The following is an 18,006-nucleotide window of genomic DNA, read 5'->3' as shown; positions in this document are numbered from 1 at the left end:
GAAGTATCCTGTTCCGTCACGAGTGAAAGCGTGTCGTCTACCCTGTCCCGTCGCGTGCAGTATTTCCGCCCTGCCCCGTCACATAAGAAAACGGGCCGCGAAGAAAAAAATTAAAAGGAGAAGCCACGTCACGTCACATTAATGTGACCATTTCGTTGCGGGCAGGAAACGATTACACCACATCAAGGCGACCCGTCTCGTTACGGACAGAAAAGAATAATAAAAAAACGTAAGGACCAGGGTCACGAAGACCAACCAGACCAGCGCGAAGACCAACTAGACCAGGCAGGCAGCCGTCAGCATCCGCGAGGACCAACCAGCTCAGAAATGGAGCTGCCAGTGTCAGATTGCTGTTGACGGACAGGACTGCTCCTGAGGCGAATAAGACTGCGACTGCTGTGAGACAGGCAGAAAACTTCATACACAACTGAAGCCGCAGCCTGCCATAAAAAATCAGGGAAGTATTTTATCTTGTATGCAAATTTCTTATTTTTGCTTTCCAATTCCAGTGTATTAATGGCAGAGAAAGACAAAGAAAGGGTAATGGAAAGTTCTAGTTCCGGGGATCAACCTATGGTAGATCCCCATGAACCAGACATACAAGAAGAACAATGGGAAGAATTTTTTGCCACGAGAGAGCAATTTGATGATCTTTCTGCTCGTGTGCAAACTCAGGGGGTTCAAATGGAGTTTTTAACTCAAACACTTACTGAAATAAAATCTCAGCTAACTTTATTGTTGGAAAAAGATAAAAATAAAATAGAAATCTCAGATGTCCCATCTTCATCGAAAGATTTAGATGCGACCATTCGAGATTCTAAAGAACCCCAAACCTATCATAAATTGAGGGATAATCTGGTTTTAAAGGATATGAAACCACCTCAATTTTACGGGGAGGAAAAAGATAGGAATAAAGATACAATCTTTAATTTCCTCCAAAAATGGGAAGATTTACATAAATTAAAAAATACACCACCACATCTCCAAGCATTGGAGGCCAGTTTAACTTTGGGGCCCAAAGCATATAAGTGGTGGCGAACCTTAAAGGAAGCGAATAAAATACCTGAACTTGGGCTCAATTTGAATCCGTATTTTTAAAAGAATTTCTTCCTGAAAATGAAATGGAAAGAAATTGGGAAGATTGGGATTATGTCAGACAAAAGGGACGACCCCTACTGACATATTTGGAGGAATATCGTGAGATAATCCTCAAACTAGAAGGAATTGATGAATTCCAAAAAACAAGAGGATTCATTAGGGGACTGGATAAAGCCTGTAAAAAGGAAGTAAAACGGAGTTTACCTAAGACGCTTGAAGAGGCAATTAAATTTGCATTAATTTATGAAGATAGCACGCGTCCAGGTACACTCACCAGTCTCACTGATATGGAGCCCAAGTCTAAGGAATTAGAAACCTCAAAATTTGTGGGCAAATTTAAAAGAAAAATGCCATTTTTCAAAGGTTAAAAACAACCTTTTGAAAAGAAACCATATATGAGGCCAAAGCTAAGTCCTGATGACTTTGATAAGGCCAAAAAACAAAAATTGTGTTTTAATTGCCTATCCCCTAACCATGCTGCTTGGAATTGCCCTCAAAAGAAAAAGGGGGAAGACAAAGGAAAGGACAAGGGCAAGGGAAAAGAAAAACAAATCCATGTAGTGCAGACCTTAGAATTAAAGGGTCATGAAAAGTATAAATCTTTAAAGGTCTTGCACATGGATGTACAACATAAGTGTTGTATGTCAACTTCTTTGTGGCAGCCTACTTTTGGGCCACATGATTTACTTAGAGTACATGGATTGATAGTTGGAAAACGGGTTAGAGTTATGATTGATGACTCTGCCACACATAATTTTATAAATTATGCACTTGTCAAAAAATTGAAACTTCCCCAACAAAACAGTGAGCATCAATATGTTGTGCGTATGATGCAAGGCCAAGACAATAAAATATGGGATACAATGGTATCCAATTTGGAAATCGAGATTCAAGGATATAAAGATAAGCTTGATTTCCAAATAATGAATATGGAAAGAGCTGATATTGCTCTAGGGAGGGAGTGGCTATGGGGATTGGAACCATCCTTAAAACGGAGCTATCACCATAATACACTGGAATTTGAAAGGGATGGTAAGACTTTTGTCATTCAAGGTGAACATGAAGTATCTGATAATCCTTTGCTGTGTTCTACTGAAGTTCAAAAGCTGATAAAGAAGGAAGTTTGTGAGGTATATATGCTATGGTCTTTTCCTGTACAAAATACTTTTACTTCCTGTAATATAAAGCAACAATTTTCTTATGTTTGCGAATTGAATGTAAATAATGAATTGAACAGTTTGTTAGATGATTTTAAAGATGTGTTTCCTTCTGATTTACCTAGTGGCCTTCCACCAGATAGGGGTGAAATAAATCACCCAATTGATATAAATAAGGATACACACCCAATTTCAAAACCACCATATAGGTTAAGTAAAACACAGCATCAAGAAGTTGAGAGACAAATTAAGGATTACCTGGATAAAGGATTTATTCAACCTAGTAATTCACCTTGGGCTTCACCAATTTTATTGGTAAAGAAAAAAGATGGTTCTATGCGACTTTGTGTTGACTATAGAGCACTTAATAAAATAACGGTGAAGAATAAATTTCCTATGCCCAGAATGGAAGATCTTTTTGATCAATTGCAAGGGGCAAAATTCTTCACAAAGATAGACTTAAGATCAGGTTATCACCAAATAAGAATTAAGGCACAAGATATTTCCAAAACGGCATTTCGTACTAGATACGGGCATTATGATTTCTTGGTGATGCCTTTTGGTCTCACTAATGCACCAGCTACTTTTATGAAGCTGATGAATAGTGTTTTACGGCCCTACCTAGGACATTTTGTGGTAGTCTTTTTGGATGATATCTTGATCTTTAGTAAATCAAGAGAAGAACATTTGGAACACTTATTATTAGTATTCCAACTGTTAAGAACACATTCCCTTTATGCGAAGAAAACTAAATGTGAATTCTTTGCACAAGAGGTCAAATATCTAGGGCATATTATCTCGAAAGAGGGAATCAACATGGATCCAGAAAAAGTAAGGGCAATTATTGAATGGCCACCTCCACGGAACCTGGAAGAGCTGCAGATCTTCCTAGGTTTATCTGGATTTTATCGTAGATTCATTCGAGATTATCCCAAAATAGCTGTTCCAATGACAGACCAACTTAAAGGGAAAGGGAAAAGTTTTAATTGGGGAACAGACCAAAATGAAAGTTTTCAAAAACTTAAGGTAGCTATTGCTACAGCTCCAGTATTATTAATAGTGGATCCCAATAAACCATTTGTGGTTGAAGCTGATGCCAGTGATAAGGCAATAGGCGCGGTCTTATTACAAGAAGGTCGACCAATTGCTTTTGAAAGCAAGAAATTAGATCGTGCAAAACAGAATTATTCTGTTTATGAGAGGGAGTTGTATGCAATAGTACATGCAATGAAGAAATGGAGGCACTATTTGTATGGTGCCAAACTTTTGATTTTATCGGATCATGAAAGCATTAAGTGGCTTAATGATCAACCAGATTTACATGGGCGTAAAGCCAGATGGGCCGAACTCCTCCAAGAGTTCGACTATGAAATAAGATATAGAAAAGGAAAGTATAATATAGTAGCTGATGCACTCAGCAGAATGCCCATCATTAATGAATTGAGTTTTACTCAGTTCACTTCCAATTTGCTTGAATCTTTAAAAGGGAAATGTCAGGTTGATCCGGCATATTCCAACATATGGGAAGTAATAAAAAATGGGGATCCAAATGAAAGTGCTTCTACTGAGGAAGGAATATCTGAGGATGTTCAACTAGGAAATGGAGCATCAGGGGTTGCTCAAACTGGATTCAAGTGGAAGAATTTTACCATTGATAATGGTTATTTACTCTACAAGGGTAGGGTATGTGTCCCGAAAGATATAGAAATAAGGCGCCAGATACTCTTTGAGTGTCATGATACCCCTAGTGCGGGACATCCAGGAGTTAATAAGACTTATAGTCTTATTAAAAGGTAGTTCTATTGGCCTGGAATGAATAAGGACGTCCTTGACTATGTGGTCAAATGTAATAAATGCCAGGTTAATAAAGCTGAAAAATTAAAAATGGGAGGACTTCTCCATCCATTAGAAATTCCTTCGGGAAAATGGGAGAGTATCTCCATGGACTTTATTGTTGCTTTACTTAGAACACAGAGGGGGCACGACTCTGTGTGGGTAATTGTGGATAGGTTAACCAAAATGGCTAGGTTTATTCCAACTTCAACTGATGTTAAAACACCAGAATTGGCTAGATTGTTCGTAGAGAACATATACCGATTGTATGGCCTTCCGGCAAATATAATTTCTGATCGAGATAGAAAATTTGATAGCCATTTTTGGCGTGCGGTATTTAGGAAATTGGATACTAAACTTAGCATGAGTACGGCGGATCATCCCCAAACTGATGGGCAAACTGAAAGGGTTAACCAAATTCTTGAAGATATGCTTAGGGCATATGTGAGTAAAAGGCAAACTAATTGGGAAGAGTATTTACCGATAGCAGAGTTTGCATATAACAGTGCCAAACACTCTTCCACTGGATATAGTCCATTTATGTTGATGTATGGGTTTCAGCCCAGAGCTCCTTTTGCAGTAGGACTGCATAAGGAAAAGGTTCAGGCAGCTAAAGACTTTTTGGAGGATATGAATAATATGTTAAAATTTGCTCAAGAAAATATTAAAAAGGCTCAAAGTCGAGCTAGAGCATATGCAGATCCTCACCGAAGAGACATCTCCTTTGAAGAAGGAGAATTGGTCTATCTTAAGGTGCCTGAACAAACTAAAACTATGAAAAAGGGACATTGTCCAAAGCTTTCACCAAGGTATTGTGGTCCTTTCATAATACTTAAAAGGGTGGGAGAATTGGCTTACAAGCTCCAACTACCTATTGGTAGTAAAATACATCCAGTTTTTCATGTAAGCAAATTAAGGAAGAAGCTGGGTGATTTGGATAATTTAGTCTTAAATGATGACATTGAGGAGTTATTCTATGACCAATCTAATCCACATGAACCAGAAAAAATATTAAATGTTCGTAATAGACGAACGAGGAATACTATTTATCAAGAATATTTGGTTAAGTGGAAAGATTGTTCAGAAGAAAGCTCAACATGGGAGCGAGTAAGTACTTTAAAGAAAAGGTTTCCCGATTTACAGTTAGACCTTCCAAATATCGTTTTCGAGGACGAAACCGATTCTTAAGGGGCGGCTAAAATATGCACACAAGGGTGAGAAACCTGCAAAAAGGGATGAGGCTGAATGGGGACAGCTTGTCTATTTATAGATGTTGAAGGGTGCCCCAAAGAATTAGGGTCTTTGGGGGACCACCGAAACTCTCTCTGACCACTCCCCTTTTTAGGGTTTTTCATTAATTAAGTGTGATGTGGGGCTGTTGAAGAATGCTAATCAGCTGAAAAGCGTGTTTTAGCTCAACACTATTGGCTCTCTGAAGTTAGATAATGATCAGGTTATGTTCTTTTTGAATAAGCTACCTAAAAAGTACTTCCATTTCATTCAATAGATAAACTCATTGCCTTGGTTGCCGACCTTTTATGAGTTCAAGTGTCAAGTCTTGCGTTATGGAAGGCTGCATAATCAAGTCCACAAGAAATCCTCCACATACTCGTATTCAGAGAGGGGTATGGTTGCCTCTTCTTCGCAAGGGCAAACTGGAGGTGGCAAGAACCCACAAGATGCAACAGAATCTCAAAACAAGGGGGACACCCCTTCCTCTGATGGAACCAAAGAAACAAAACCCATCTGGCAAGAACTTCCTAAGAAAAATAGATTTTGCATACACTGTTGGAGATCGGGCCATGTGGGCGAGGAGTATCGTACTGAGATCTAAGGTTTTCCTCCTAAGAAACCTCGGCAGATTGCTATGAGTGTCTCCACTCTTGTTGGGCAGTGTAGTAGGGCTATGCCTGCCGTTGCTTCCCTATCTGCTCTATCTACCCTAGTGGCTACTAGACATGCGGCACACAGAGAGCCTCAATAGCCTACATCTTTTAGGACTCTTGAAGGATTAGTTGATTGGTTTGCTAGCTCCTTACCCATTGCACTCTTTGCATCCATTCCTAGGTCATTTGCTGCACTTCATCTAGAACCATTTTTCCACTTGTTAGGTGCTTCATTGGCAGATCTATTGATGGATATATGCGATAGATGCCCCATTTGGAGTCTTTTCTTCTTTAGTCTTTTGCTACATTCACTCACACATACACCCTCATTGCAATGTTTATTTAGCTTTACTTTCTAAATAAACTTTACTTTCTATTTTGTTTTGCTTTTGAGCATCTCACTATTGACCTTTGTCTTGCAGATTTTCATCTCTCTTGTAGGGTTTCGTATTTTAATGTAAGACTAACATGTAGGTTTGCACAGGTCCTTTCTGGGATGGAGATATGGGCTGTGTACCATTTCTTTCATGGTTTCATCTTTCTAGGATATTTGCTCTTCTACTAGTATGAAGGCTTCCCCTCGTGAGGTAAATCATACAACGTCTCTCTTGATGCTATCATGGCGGTGACTTCTACCTTCCTCTTTGAGTTGGGATGCTTCATCTTTGTTCTTATCTTCATCTATCATCACGGTTCTCAGTATCACATGAAGGTCGGCATCAGGCTTCTTTTCCTTCTTCGGTACTAACATCCAGGGTTAAGAGGGGGTCCCTATCCTTTCATGGTATTCTACAGGTTTCAGCACTTGTCTTCGACATCGGCCTCCCCCCCTTGTTGTATCTTCTCCTTTGTATTGCATAATTTCATCATCTTTGTAATGGGCACTTGGGCAAGTGAACAATTTTCCCACGAGGAATATTGTCCAAGTGGGCCCTACTATATGAGCATTCTCAACATGTAGCATATTATGTATCTCATTGTGTAGAGCACCCTTGAGCGGATCTTGAGCTATCTCCACTGATGGTTCTTACATCCCACCACTCCTCCTCGATCACCCTTTTCCTCGAGGGTGGTTGGGTTAGCTTGTTTGTTTTAAGGTATGTTGGATCTAACCATCTCTTTTCATTCTCCCATATGGGCACAATTACTTAATACACTACAAACCATATTCAATCACATCTTTCACCCCCTACAAAAAAGAGTTCAATGCAATTCCATTCACCTTTGCGGGACTTGGTAGGACAGTGGGCAATCGATGTGCACCCTTTGTTCAATGCCTTGGCTTCTTTGGGGTGACTACTTGGACTCCCTTGGTAAGATGACCATCGTCTTTGTAGTCTTGGTAGATCGTTGGGCAACCACCATGCATCCTTTTTTCAATGCCCTGGCTACTTTGCGGTGGGATGCCTTGGGATAAAATTGGGTTGGCCTTTCTTTCTAGCTTTGTTTTGGGCATGAGAGGAGGTGTTGAGTAAAAATATGTATTACATGTTGATTAGTCTCTTAAACATCTTTAAAACATGCTTAACTAATGAAAAACCCTAAAATGGGAAGCAGTTCGAGAGAGTTTCTATGCAAACCCTAATTTGGGAGGGTCCATCCACGTCAATAAATAGACAGGCTACCCACCATTCAGCCCATCCTTTTGTGTAGGTTTCTTACTTTTCTATGCAGATTTAAGTCATTAGCTACCTACCATCTGCTGTCTAGCCATCACGATTGCAGCCCATCCCCATCCAATCCTAGGTGGCATGCTTCCAACTATCGCCATGTTGTTTGGAGGTCTCCATTTGTTGTGTCATCATAGCACCTGATCAGCTTGTGATTTCAGCATTTGGTGCTAAGTGACAGGCTGCTACAATCTCTCTCACCAGGCGATTGCTATAGTACTTGAGTTTTTGCTATTTGTAGGTTGCCAACATTAGCAAACACCTCTCCTGTTGTCCCTTGACAGTTTTCTTGACTAATGAGTTTTCAGCCTTCTTTGGTGGTACACTGCTGTGCTTACTAGATTTCAGCCTCAAACTGCTGTGTTTTGGCAACTAGCTTGTTGCCCTTCACTATTCAGCACTCTCTCATCTCCGACCAGTGGTTATAGCACTCGTGATGTGTCTGTAGTGGACGTCACACACTTCTGACACTTCGTTGTTTTGCTCTTGAGCATTCTGTACACTCTTACATTCATTTAATTGATTCATTCACTTTAGAGTTCTTCTTCTCTTTTTGTTTGTGTTTGTGTTTTTGCATTTTGAGTTTTGAGTTTTATGTTTTGCATCCAGGATTTGAGTTTTGCATGTCACTGTTTATCTCTTTGTGTTTCTGTCATGGTCATACACTTTGTGTTTCCAGTGCAAACCCTAGCAGTTTCTTCATATCCCTAACTATAGGTGCTGCTCTCACTCTGCTCTAACAATGGGATGTGGGGTTACTCCTGATCATATGTGCTATCATCATGATCAAAGGCCTTTGTATGCTATCCTAGCCATCATAATAGTCTATTTCTATTCTGATGTGATCAGCAAGTGGGCTAAGACGCTAGTAGTACAAGTTACAACCCCATATATAGCCCTTCGTCTCTTGCAGGGTGGCTTGTCTATCAGCTGGGTGATCCTTTTTTTGGGGCAGAGAACCTGTTTTTCCTTTCCTTCAAGTACTGAATCCTGCAGTTTTTACTGCTGCCTTTGCTGCTACTGTTGCTATCATCACCTACTATTCTAAAATCTCTTGGATATTGTATTTTTTGGGCTGGGCCTGCTTCTGACTGTGGTTATTGTTTGTATCTTTTGATGACAAATGCATGATTGAAGTATGTGTGGACTGTTGAACTCTTGTGTTTTTTCGGGCTGATTGATAAGTGCGCCAAGTATCTCTAACTCTCTCATTAAGTGTTTTCATCTTGCATACCACTGTTTCTATTATGACTGTTTTATCTGATGGGCTTACGATTCTCTCAGGATGGTCTTACTTTGTTTCTCTGAGGCTCACTCTTTGAGCTAGGAGCATGCTTGGGATTAGGTTTTATTTAACTACAGGTTTTGGACCACATCCTAGCCTCATGGTTCTGATGGCATCTTTGGTGCTCATGCTGGCTTTCATGTGTTGCTTACTTAAGAAAGGAGACTATAACATGCTAACCGCGAAATGTGTTTTGCTGGCACTGAAACACGAAACAGCTGAAACGTTTCATTGAAATATGAAATTCCCCAAGTGAAACGGCCAGTGAAACATGATTTTAAAATAGAAAAAAAAAAAGATTTTTCTTACTTTTTTGAGTTTTTGGGCGCTCTACATATAGGATACAGATCACTTTTAGATATGAAAGGATTTGCATGGTATAAATGTGCAAGTTGTAACTCATTGTTTGTAAAGAAAACTATCTCATGTGTATTGTTTAACCGTTTCACTTGCAACTTGCCCAAAGGTGAAATGTTTCAGTGTGAAATGTTTCGGTGTTTCAGGGGTGAAACGTTTCGGGGGTGAAATATTTCGCGGTTACCTTGGAGTGTAAAGACAAATATGGCTTGGGAAGGGGGCAGTGCTAGGACTCGGGAGTGGTTGGGAAGAATTCATTCACAGCCTTCCCATCATTTGGGTTGGAGGAAATCACTTTTCATAGGGTTGTGGTTACTTGAGGCCTCTTTAGGGCTGTGGTTATTTGAGGCCTCTTTGGAAATTGATATACATGCTTCGCACATAAAACTGACTACAGAATGCTGATGCCCCTTGCTTTTATTTGCACATGAAACATATCTTTCTTCAGTCAGAATCTTCAATGTGGTTTGCCACATGCATTGACTCAGCTAGTCGACCTGTTATGCATTTTTCCATACGCCCATTTGATTGAGTGTTTCTTCCAACATGTGGAGGTTTTAACAGTCCTGCAATGTCAAAGGTTCCAGTGATTTTCTTCATCTCACCAAATTTTATAGCTCTGTTGCAGTGTTTGGCAAGATGTACCAGTCCTTGTCATGATAAGCATGTTGGGCTATTTTTGCTTCCTTGAACAACTTTTGGTAGGACACTCAAACCAGAAGCTTTTGTAAAACTTTGTAAGGGATATAATTTTTTGCTTTACTAACTACTCAACAGATGGGTGACATGGGTGCAGCTGCACTTGCAATCGCACTTCCCTTTGCTTGTGTACTAGGGTTTCTGGCCTCACTTACAGCTTCTACTGTTGGTAAGCTTTAAGTCTTTTCAATTTGTTATCATGTTGCACATTTTCATCTTCATTTCACTGCAGTGAGATGATTTGCTTCAGCTTTTCAGAAAGACTTGTAGCATTTGATCCGATTCAACCATTCATGACAACGTGGTTCAGCTGCAATCTAGGAAGGATTTCCTGGACTGACTAACTCTTCTGTTGGCAGCAAATAATTACATGTGGATCTATGCTGCACTCCAGTTTGGTCTTGTGACTTTGTTTGCACACTTGTTCTACTCAGTGGTAAGGAACTTTAATCTTGAGGCCAATGAACATGTCTGTATGCTGTGATTTTGTCAAATCTTAGACTGATCCAAATTCTACTGAAGCTGTTTTGGTATCAAAATATACCTTGTTAGCATAATAGGCTTTGTCTCACGTCTTTGTTTAACAAAATGCTTCTGAGAAAACAGGGGATATAGGTAAGGTTGAAACATAACAGCGGAAACACACCCTTGTGGATAAGGTGAAACTGAACAGTAAAGATCTGATTGCATTCTGTTACTTTGAATCCATGCTGATATACTGACTGCTTTGGTACTTTTGTAAACTTCAGATTGCATGTAATGGCACTTTGCAGCTTCTATTGTGATGGTAACAAGTTATTGATTATGCCAACTTATGCCATCTTGGTTCCTAGATCCTCAAGCTTTGGAGTCCCCTGAGACACAGGTACTCTAGACTTGCTTTGGAGTCAACTAGACAGTTAGCATCACAACTACATTGGTGGCTGATTGCTAAACTGCTTAGATGACCACATGGCTGCAACTGCACGGGCTTTGTATGGATCACCTTCTGCCTCTACTGTAGAGCATGGACTCCCCTTTCTTAGAGCTAAGTCAAGGGAGCTCAACATGATCATCAGGATGCATATTATTCAGTTACATACAGCCAGGACTTCATTGACACTACTGAGGAGCTAGGGACAAAGAAGGCTTCTACCAAAACCATCTTCTACATCTGTTGCCTGGTGGTTTTGTAATTTGTCTGAGATACATGGACACACACCTTTCCTATGGAGTGTGGTGTACCATTGACCAGTCGACTCTGCACATCTTCCCACCAGTTAGGCCGCTATGGAGCAAATTCCCTCTCCTCAGATGACCGGATCTGCCAGCTTTCCCAGCTTGAGCCAGAGATGTGAGGAGCACTATATATGCAGGTGCCCAGTGTATTATGTGATTAGAGGGCGATTTCACTCCCTGTTCTGAAAAGGATTTGGATGAGTATCTAGGGTGACAGACTTCCCAGATTAGCACTGTCTTGGATTTTTCCCCTTGGAGCTGCACCAACACATGGAGTGGCTCCTACAATTGAGGGAGGCAGCTTTGGGATACACGGCAACACATCCTTACTGAATTTTCCAGAGCTGTGGCTATATCTGACACTTTAGAGCACATTTTAGATTGTATTGCAGTTCTATCACACTGAGTCACCTTAGATAGTTCCATGGAGAGATGTAGAGCACGTTGCCCATGGCCTGTAAGGTCTACATCTCTGCTCGAAGCATACTGGAGGACAGACGATATTGGTACGCCATCAAGCAGCCATACCTTGATGCTTTAGCTTATCCATGTTGGATAGATCCATGAGAAATAAAATGTGATGATGCCGATCCCTTTTTACCTTGTAGCATGTCTGGTTTCCCATTGTATCATCCCTAGTATTTTAGTCTCCTTCTAGTTGTGTTCCTTTCCTAGCTGAACGTTTTCTCTTAGATAATGGTTTTCTTTTTCTACTTGGGAAATATGGTAGTTTAAGTATGAATATTGCCTTGGACTTTTGCGAAACATGATGTTTTAAGTATCAGTATTGCCTTGGACTCTTCCTCTTGAAGTTGCACCAATATAGAGATTACCTCTTACAATCTCAAGGGAGGCACCTTGGGGATTCATGGCAGTGCATCCTTACTAACTTCTTTGGAGTTACAGATATTGTACTCCACACTGATTCATGGCTCCATTACATGAGTCACCTTAGACAGAGCCACTTAGAGACGTAGAGCACACGACCCATGGCCTGTTGGTCCATGTTCACAATGAGTGATAGTAGAGGATTGGCTCGTTAATTCTCATTATACGCATACGCCAAATTTATGGTGAATGCTAGTTGAAATGCCCCTTCTATCACACACATAAGTGTATGTGTACACACTGTGTCACACACACACACACACACTCTAGGTGGTGGGTTGCCAATCGGCAGGTCTACCCTACTACTCACATGAGAGAGAGAGAGATGTTGAGCTAAAACACGTTTTTCAGCTAATTAGCATTCTTAAACAGCCCCAAAACACACTTAATTAATGAAAAACCCTAAAAAGGGGAGCGATCCGAGAGTTTCAGTGGTCTCTCAAAAACCCTAATTTTTGGGGCACCCTTCCGCATCTATAAATGGACAGGCTGCCCCCATTCAGCCTTTGTTCTGTCTGTGCAGGGTTCTCACTCCACGTGCAGATTTCAGCCATCAGTCTCCTCCCCACATGGCTGTCCAGTCCTCGTGACTGCTGCCACTCCATCCGTGTTTGCTCTTATTGCTGGTGCCTTCATCCATGCTAACGTCAGCTGCTGGCGACATCATCGTCTGCTGCTGCGATCTGATCATCCAGTCATCGCCAGCCACTTCAGACATTGTTTCAGCTTGCCTTTGCACCTGTGCAGCCTAGGCGTCAGCTGTTCATCATCCTGCGGCAATTTCAGATCTGCATTTGCTGTCTGGGACAGCTGCCAACCATCACACACACTGCTACTATTTGCGTTTGCTGATCAGCATCTGCTGGCACTTGCGTTTACAGCATCTACCTCCTCAGACATATTGATTGGTGGTCACAGACTCGGGGTCCGTCTCCGGTGGACGTGACACTCCGACATTGCTCTGCCCTTGAGCACATTGTACATTCTTACATTCATTTACAACATTCATTTACTTCAGATTTGCGTTCTTTCTCTCCCTTCTTGTGTTTGTGTTTGAGTTTTGAGTTTTGCGTTTAGGGTTTGAGTTTTGTTCTCTGTGTCTACATTTGTCTCTTTGTGTTTCTATCATGTTCGTACACTCTGGGTGTCCTCAATGAAACCCTAGCAGTTTTCTTCACGAGAGAGAGAGAGAGAGAGAGAGAGAGAGATTACCTAGTAGCAAAACACAAATGAAGCCCAATGGGATCCTCGGGCCTCTTTTTTATATATTTTGTAGCCTCTCGAGCTTTCTATTGAGCCTCCTCTCCTAGCTGCTTGGACAGCCTCCTCTCCCTTGACTATGAGAAAGTAGACGCACTTCCTTCACCTTCTTCAGCACAGATATGGTTTGAGATGTTGTAACCAGCCTTTCTCCTCGGATAGGGCGGTAAATAATTTGATCAAGCACTATTTATAGCAATTAACAAATTCACAAAACTGAAATGCACACTTTACCATATAATCTTGGACATTGGACACCCTGTTGGCCCCAAAACTGGTGCCCCTTTCGGTATTTATTTAACTTAATTGAAGAAGAAGTTGATGTACAATAGGATTCTCCGAATCCCTTAAGGTATTCCAACTCCCCTTGCTGTCCAAAATGACCAGCAAGTTTTCAATCTGATTTGCCCCTTGATTTGGGCAGTCAATTGGCCTTCACTTGGTTTGATGGAGATAGAAAATGCCCGAAATTCAATGATTTGTTGATTCCTCCACTTCCAATTTCTGACATGCTTCTTGAGGCTGCTTGCTAAACCCTAATTTTTGTTGCAAATTAGGATTTACAACAGATAAATCTGAAATTTCTCAGCCTGTGGTGATCTCAATGCTGTAATCTTTGGAGCAAGGCCGTAGAAAGGTTGGGAGATGAGAGAGAATGCTGAGGGGAGAGAAAATTCAGACTTTCTTCGCGAAGAACTGAAGAAAATCTGTCATTTACTATTGTTGCCCTGTCCCAACAGCTTGTAGATGCAAAGAACTAAAGAAAATCAATCATTTACTATTGCTGCCCTATCTCAACAGCCTTTAGATGCTGTCACCTGCTGTTGATTGGTCTTCTCCTGCCCATGGCTGCCTCAGAAGGTCCTCCAATGGCTGCAAATTAGACCAACAACATCTCCTCCCTTTCTCTTGTAGGTTGAATAAACTAAAAATGCCTCTCTAGCCTCTAAAGACGTTTTTTAGTCTTGCATGGGCATTTTGGACTAGTGGCAGCCTTCCCAAACGGTTTTTTCAGCATTATTCATAATTAAATATTATTTTTCAGTCTTTAAATACTGAAAATTAATCTAATAATGATTTCAGTGCCTTGAAAAATAATCTGATTGGCCAATAATTAAATTGTCTAGGCATTTTCCATTTCCGAGTGTCTCTACGCCATCTTTGACCATAAGATTGGCATTAGGTATCATTAAATGTCACTATCCTGGTATCAATGACCTAAGCCAACAATTGGCACGAGATACACCCAAGTATCTGTGTGGCATAACTTATAGCAAGTTTTGCCTTTGACATCCTGTGATTTCCTCGAGCCTCGGGCTCATAAATTTACTCTAATCCTGGTTACACCTCACATGTTCAATATTTACTTAACCATCTGATTAAAAATTAATCCGCATGTTAAGTCAGGTTTCACAAATACATGTCCTCATGACAGCCTTCCCCCTTAAAATCCTTGCAATTGTCCTCGATTGTGTTGCCAAATGCATCAAAAGAAAAATAGTAGATTGGAATTTCCACAAGGCATCATAGTTAACACAACATTGCGCACTGTTGCTCAACCATTCCATATGCCCAACACATGCTGAAAATTACCAACCAATCATAACATAATATAAAACTCACAAAGAATCTGGCAATCCCCTTACAAGTCTAGACATCATCAGCTTTAGTCAATTCCCAGCATATGACCTTCATGTTATTAGAGCTTGAGTCTGCACTACGTTACAAGGGAGGGCACCATCTCAGTTTAGGAGCATCCATGATCAGGCATTTTCTGCTTCAGAGAGGAGTGAGTAGAAGAAGACGACGATGACGAAGGGGCAATGCTACTTTTGTGGTGAGAAGTGGTATTTTTGGAAGGACTGCAAGAAATTAGTGACATCGCAGAAGCAAAAGGAGACCAAGGGCAAGGCTTCCACAGACTCCATCATACTAAGGTTTTGATACAGATTCTTGTGGCTCGGTCAAGGCTGCAGTGACCACGGAATCAGTCTTCTAGCTCTAGTGTGTTGTCATCCCTGATGATTCTCCAATGCCTCAAGCATTAGGGCCACGTTGTTGACTATCATTGTATATTTCATTGAATTTGTCACGTATGATCTGAGAGGGTATCAGCACTAGTACAGTTCATGGGTTCTGTTGGTTGTATTTGGGCATTTGGGTGGGCAGTTGGGCAGCTACTTATATCTGACATAGTCATCTCGGTCCTTGTCCCTTGACTTATTTATAGGTGCCTCCTCTCCATTCTCCTTCATTCGTTGCACATCTGTATACGTTGGAGAGGGAAACTAGAGGCACTTTGGTAGTTGCCATAGCCTGCGTGGTTTGTACACAACTTCGAATGCTCTGGTATGTGGATTCCATGGCCTGTTTCATCATTTATTGAGTTCATGTGTTGTTTTGCTTTCTTGTTCATCTGTTTCAGTGTTCATCAGTTATTTCTCTTGCTATTTGTCGCAACAGATCTAATCCTAAATGCCACAAAACATAGGACCTAGCCAAAGTACACATAAATGCTCAAATCAACTATAGAACCAGACAAGCAGGCCAAACAGTTCTGGCTCTAAAACAGTCATTACTGAGTCCAAAACAGCCATCCACATGCCTTAGAATTGATCTTCCTAGCTTATAGATCAGGTTGCCTGCTTCTGGATAAAGACATTCTGCAACTGCAAGGTACCAGACTGTTGGAGACAACCATCACCTCCCGAAAAAGCCCTAGTGGTAGAAATGTGTCTTTTCTTTGATTTGCTTGGTTGGGGTGTTGAGAGTTAATGTATCTAATGCAAATAACAGCTTAATTATTTTGCAGCTAAACACATTTCCACCGCATATATTATTTCCTGAATTTGAGAGCTTTGCCAAGGTTGTCTGTGCAAACCGTAATATTGTGATTGACTGTGGAAATGGTAATATTGTGACCGAACTCTTCCTTTGGCCTTGCAATTATAATGATGCGTCATGCTTATTATTTAGATAATTATGCAGTTCTTGCTTGTTAGATTACGCCCAAATTTTTTCCAAAATTTGGCAACTAAGAAGTAGATGTTTCCCTTTTGCACAGGCACGTGTAAAGCCTGCAGTGGTGGCGATCCTGATGGCAGTTTTTACTGGATTTAGTCTGGCAATAAGTTGCAATGCTGTCTGTGTATGTTTAAGGAGATGGAGAAGAGCTGTGAATGAGCATGGCCATGCGATCGGTTCAGAGCAGGAGCGGTTGCAGACAGTTGGAGACCGGCAGATACAACCTGAAGCAATAATGCCAGATGTTGAGTCTGTTTCCTCTCAAACGGATTCTGGAAGGCTTATGATAGTCTAGAATATACTCCATACATATACAAGGAGCAGCCCAATTGTTAGGGCTCACTGCTACAAGGAATCCAAATCTTTAGTGCTAAGAGCAAACATTATGATGTATACCTCTCACATGTATCTATGTCAAAAAAGATTATATATTTATTGCCCCTCACAATACCAAGCAACTCTCTCATAACTGGCACCTGTTTCGTAATTGGCCCCTCTACCCTAACGGCTTTGTTATTAGATTGTTATTTGCCTTAGCCTCAACCAAGTGTCCGGAGATCTAGCAAGCTAGTTAAATACATGTGTCTTCTCCACTCTTGTTTATCATTTTGTTTTGAAGAAAAACCTCCACCTTTCTTGTGTTATAGAAGTTTGTTAAATAGAATACTCGAAAGAATTCAAACTGAATAATAAAACTTTGTTGATGTGGATGTGCTATCAATAACATGTCATGATACTTTGGAAGCGAGAGTTTAGATCGTTCTTGTATGCTTTTAACGAGCATTGTTGATGGAATCTTGTTTGTATGCATTCAATGAGAGTTGCCAAACAAAGGCTTAAGCATATCGTTGGGGATTTGATTTTTCAATTTCAAACCAAACGAATGGGATAAAAAATTGGCACCATTGCAAATTTTGATTGTGATGATGTGTATTTCATGTGAATTCAAATGTTTGACAAACTTATATGGTTGGTATGGCCTTGAATTCATGTCAAACGGTTCTCAGAGAAGTGTGTGACTTGTTGGTTGATTTAAAAAAAGTGTCCCCCTAGTTAGGAAGTTAAACTCATTTATTATGAGTCTGAGAGAATGTTACAAATGAAGAATTTAGTATATTTGAAGATTTGCTAAGCAACATATCCGAGTCAATAGCACATGGTAAAAGGAAAAGAATTATGAAGATGCAAAGAAAGATCGTTAGGCAACTTTGGCTTTTGGATTACTCGCCTACAATTTCATTGTCTCAAGTGTGTGAGGGTGTTAGTTTCTCCAGCATGTAATTGATGTGCTCCTAGACAAGGATGGTTTTGCCAAAGCTAAAAGCATAATGGTAACAAAGCATATGGATGAGGTCATAAGCATCATACATCACCATTGCATAAAGGAAGCTATATGGATTCTAAGACATGAAAATAACCATAGAACTATGGACTACGAAGTATATGCATGTGAAGGTAGTTGTGGATGTCAATATAATAAAGCTGTTGAGTGAGGTGCTTGGATGCAGTGGACATATACTTTACCTAGCTTTTGCTAGTTTACATTTGTATATGATTACATGCGTTTTGACCCGTGTATTAAATTATTGATTTCTCATGATAATATTTCCACCAATTTTTTATCTAATCTC

The 18,006-nt window shown here is 40.5% G+C and overlaps 1 protein-coding gene across 5 annotated transcripts in view; it reads left to right on the top strand.

Moving 5' to 3' along the window:
- LOC148033092 (uncharacterized) overlaps positions 1 to 16,968 on the top strand; it is a 102,584-nt gene extending 85,616 nt beyond the window's left edge. For 2 of the 5 annotated variants that reach the window (XM_087683818.1, XM_087683817.1), the window contains exons 5-8: positions 9,915 to 9,987; positions 10,064 to 10,154; positions 10,345 to 10,421; positions 16,416 to 16,968. In XM_087683818.1, coding sequence (XP_087539944.1) covers positions 9,915 to 9,987; positions 10,064 to 10,154; positions 10,345 to 10,421; positions 16,416 to 16,670 — 496 coding nt within the window. In that variant the 3' untranslated portion in view covers positions 16,671 to 16,968. Of the gene's footprint in view, positions 1 to 9,914; positions 9,988 to 10,063; positions 10,155 to 10,344; positions 10,422 to 15,581; positions 15,701 to 16,163; positions 16,261 to 16,415 lie in introns of all 5 variants that reach the window. The other 3 variants (XR_015691712.1, XM_087683819.1, XM_087683820.1) reach the window with 3 other exon arrangements.
- Positions 16,969 to 18,006: the final 1,038 nt, after the last annotated feature.

This window comes from Lygodium microphyllum, chromosome 8 (genome assembly GCF_053477565.2).
Source record: "Lygodium microphyllum isolate KBCC chromosome 8, Lygodium_microphyllum_v1.1.10, whole genome shotgun sequence".
In the NCBI taxonomy this organism is placed as follows: domain Eukaryota; kingdom Viridiplantae; phylum Streptophyta; class Polypodiopsida; order Schizaeales; family Lygodiaceae; genus Lygodium; species Lygodium microphyllum.
This window is presented reverse-complemented; position numbering and strand designations above follow the sequence as displayed.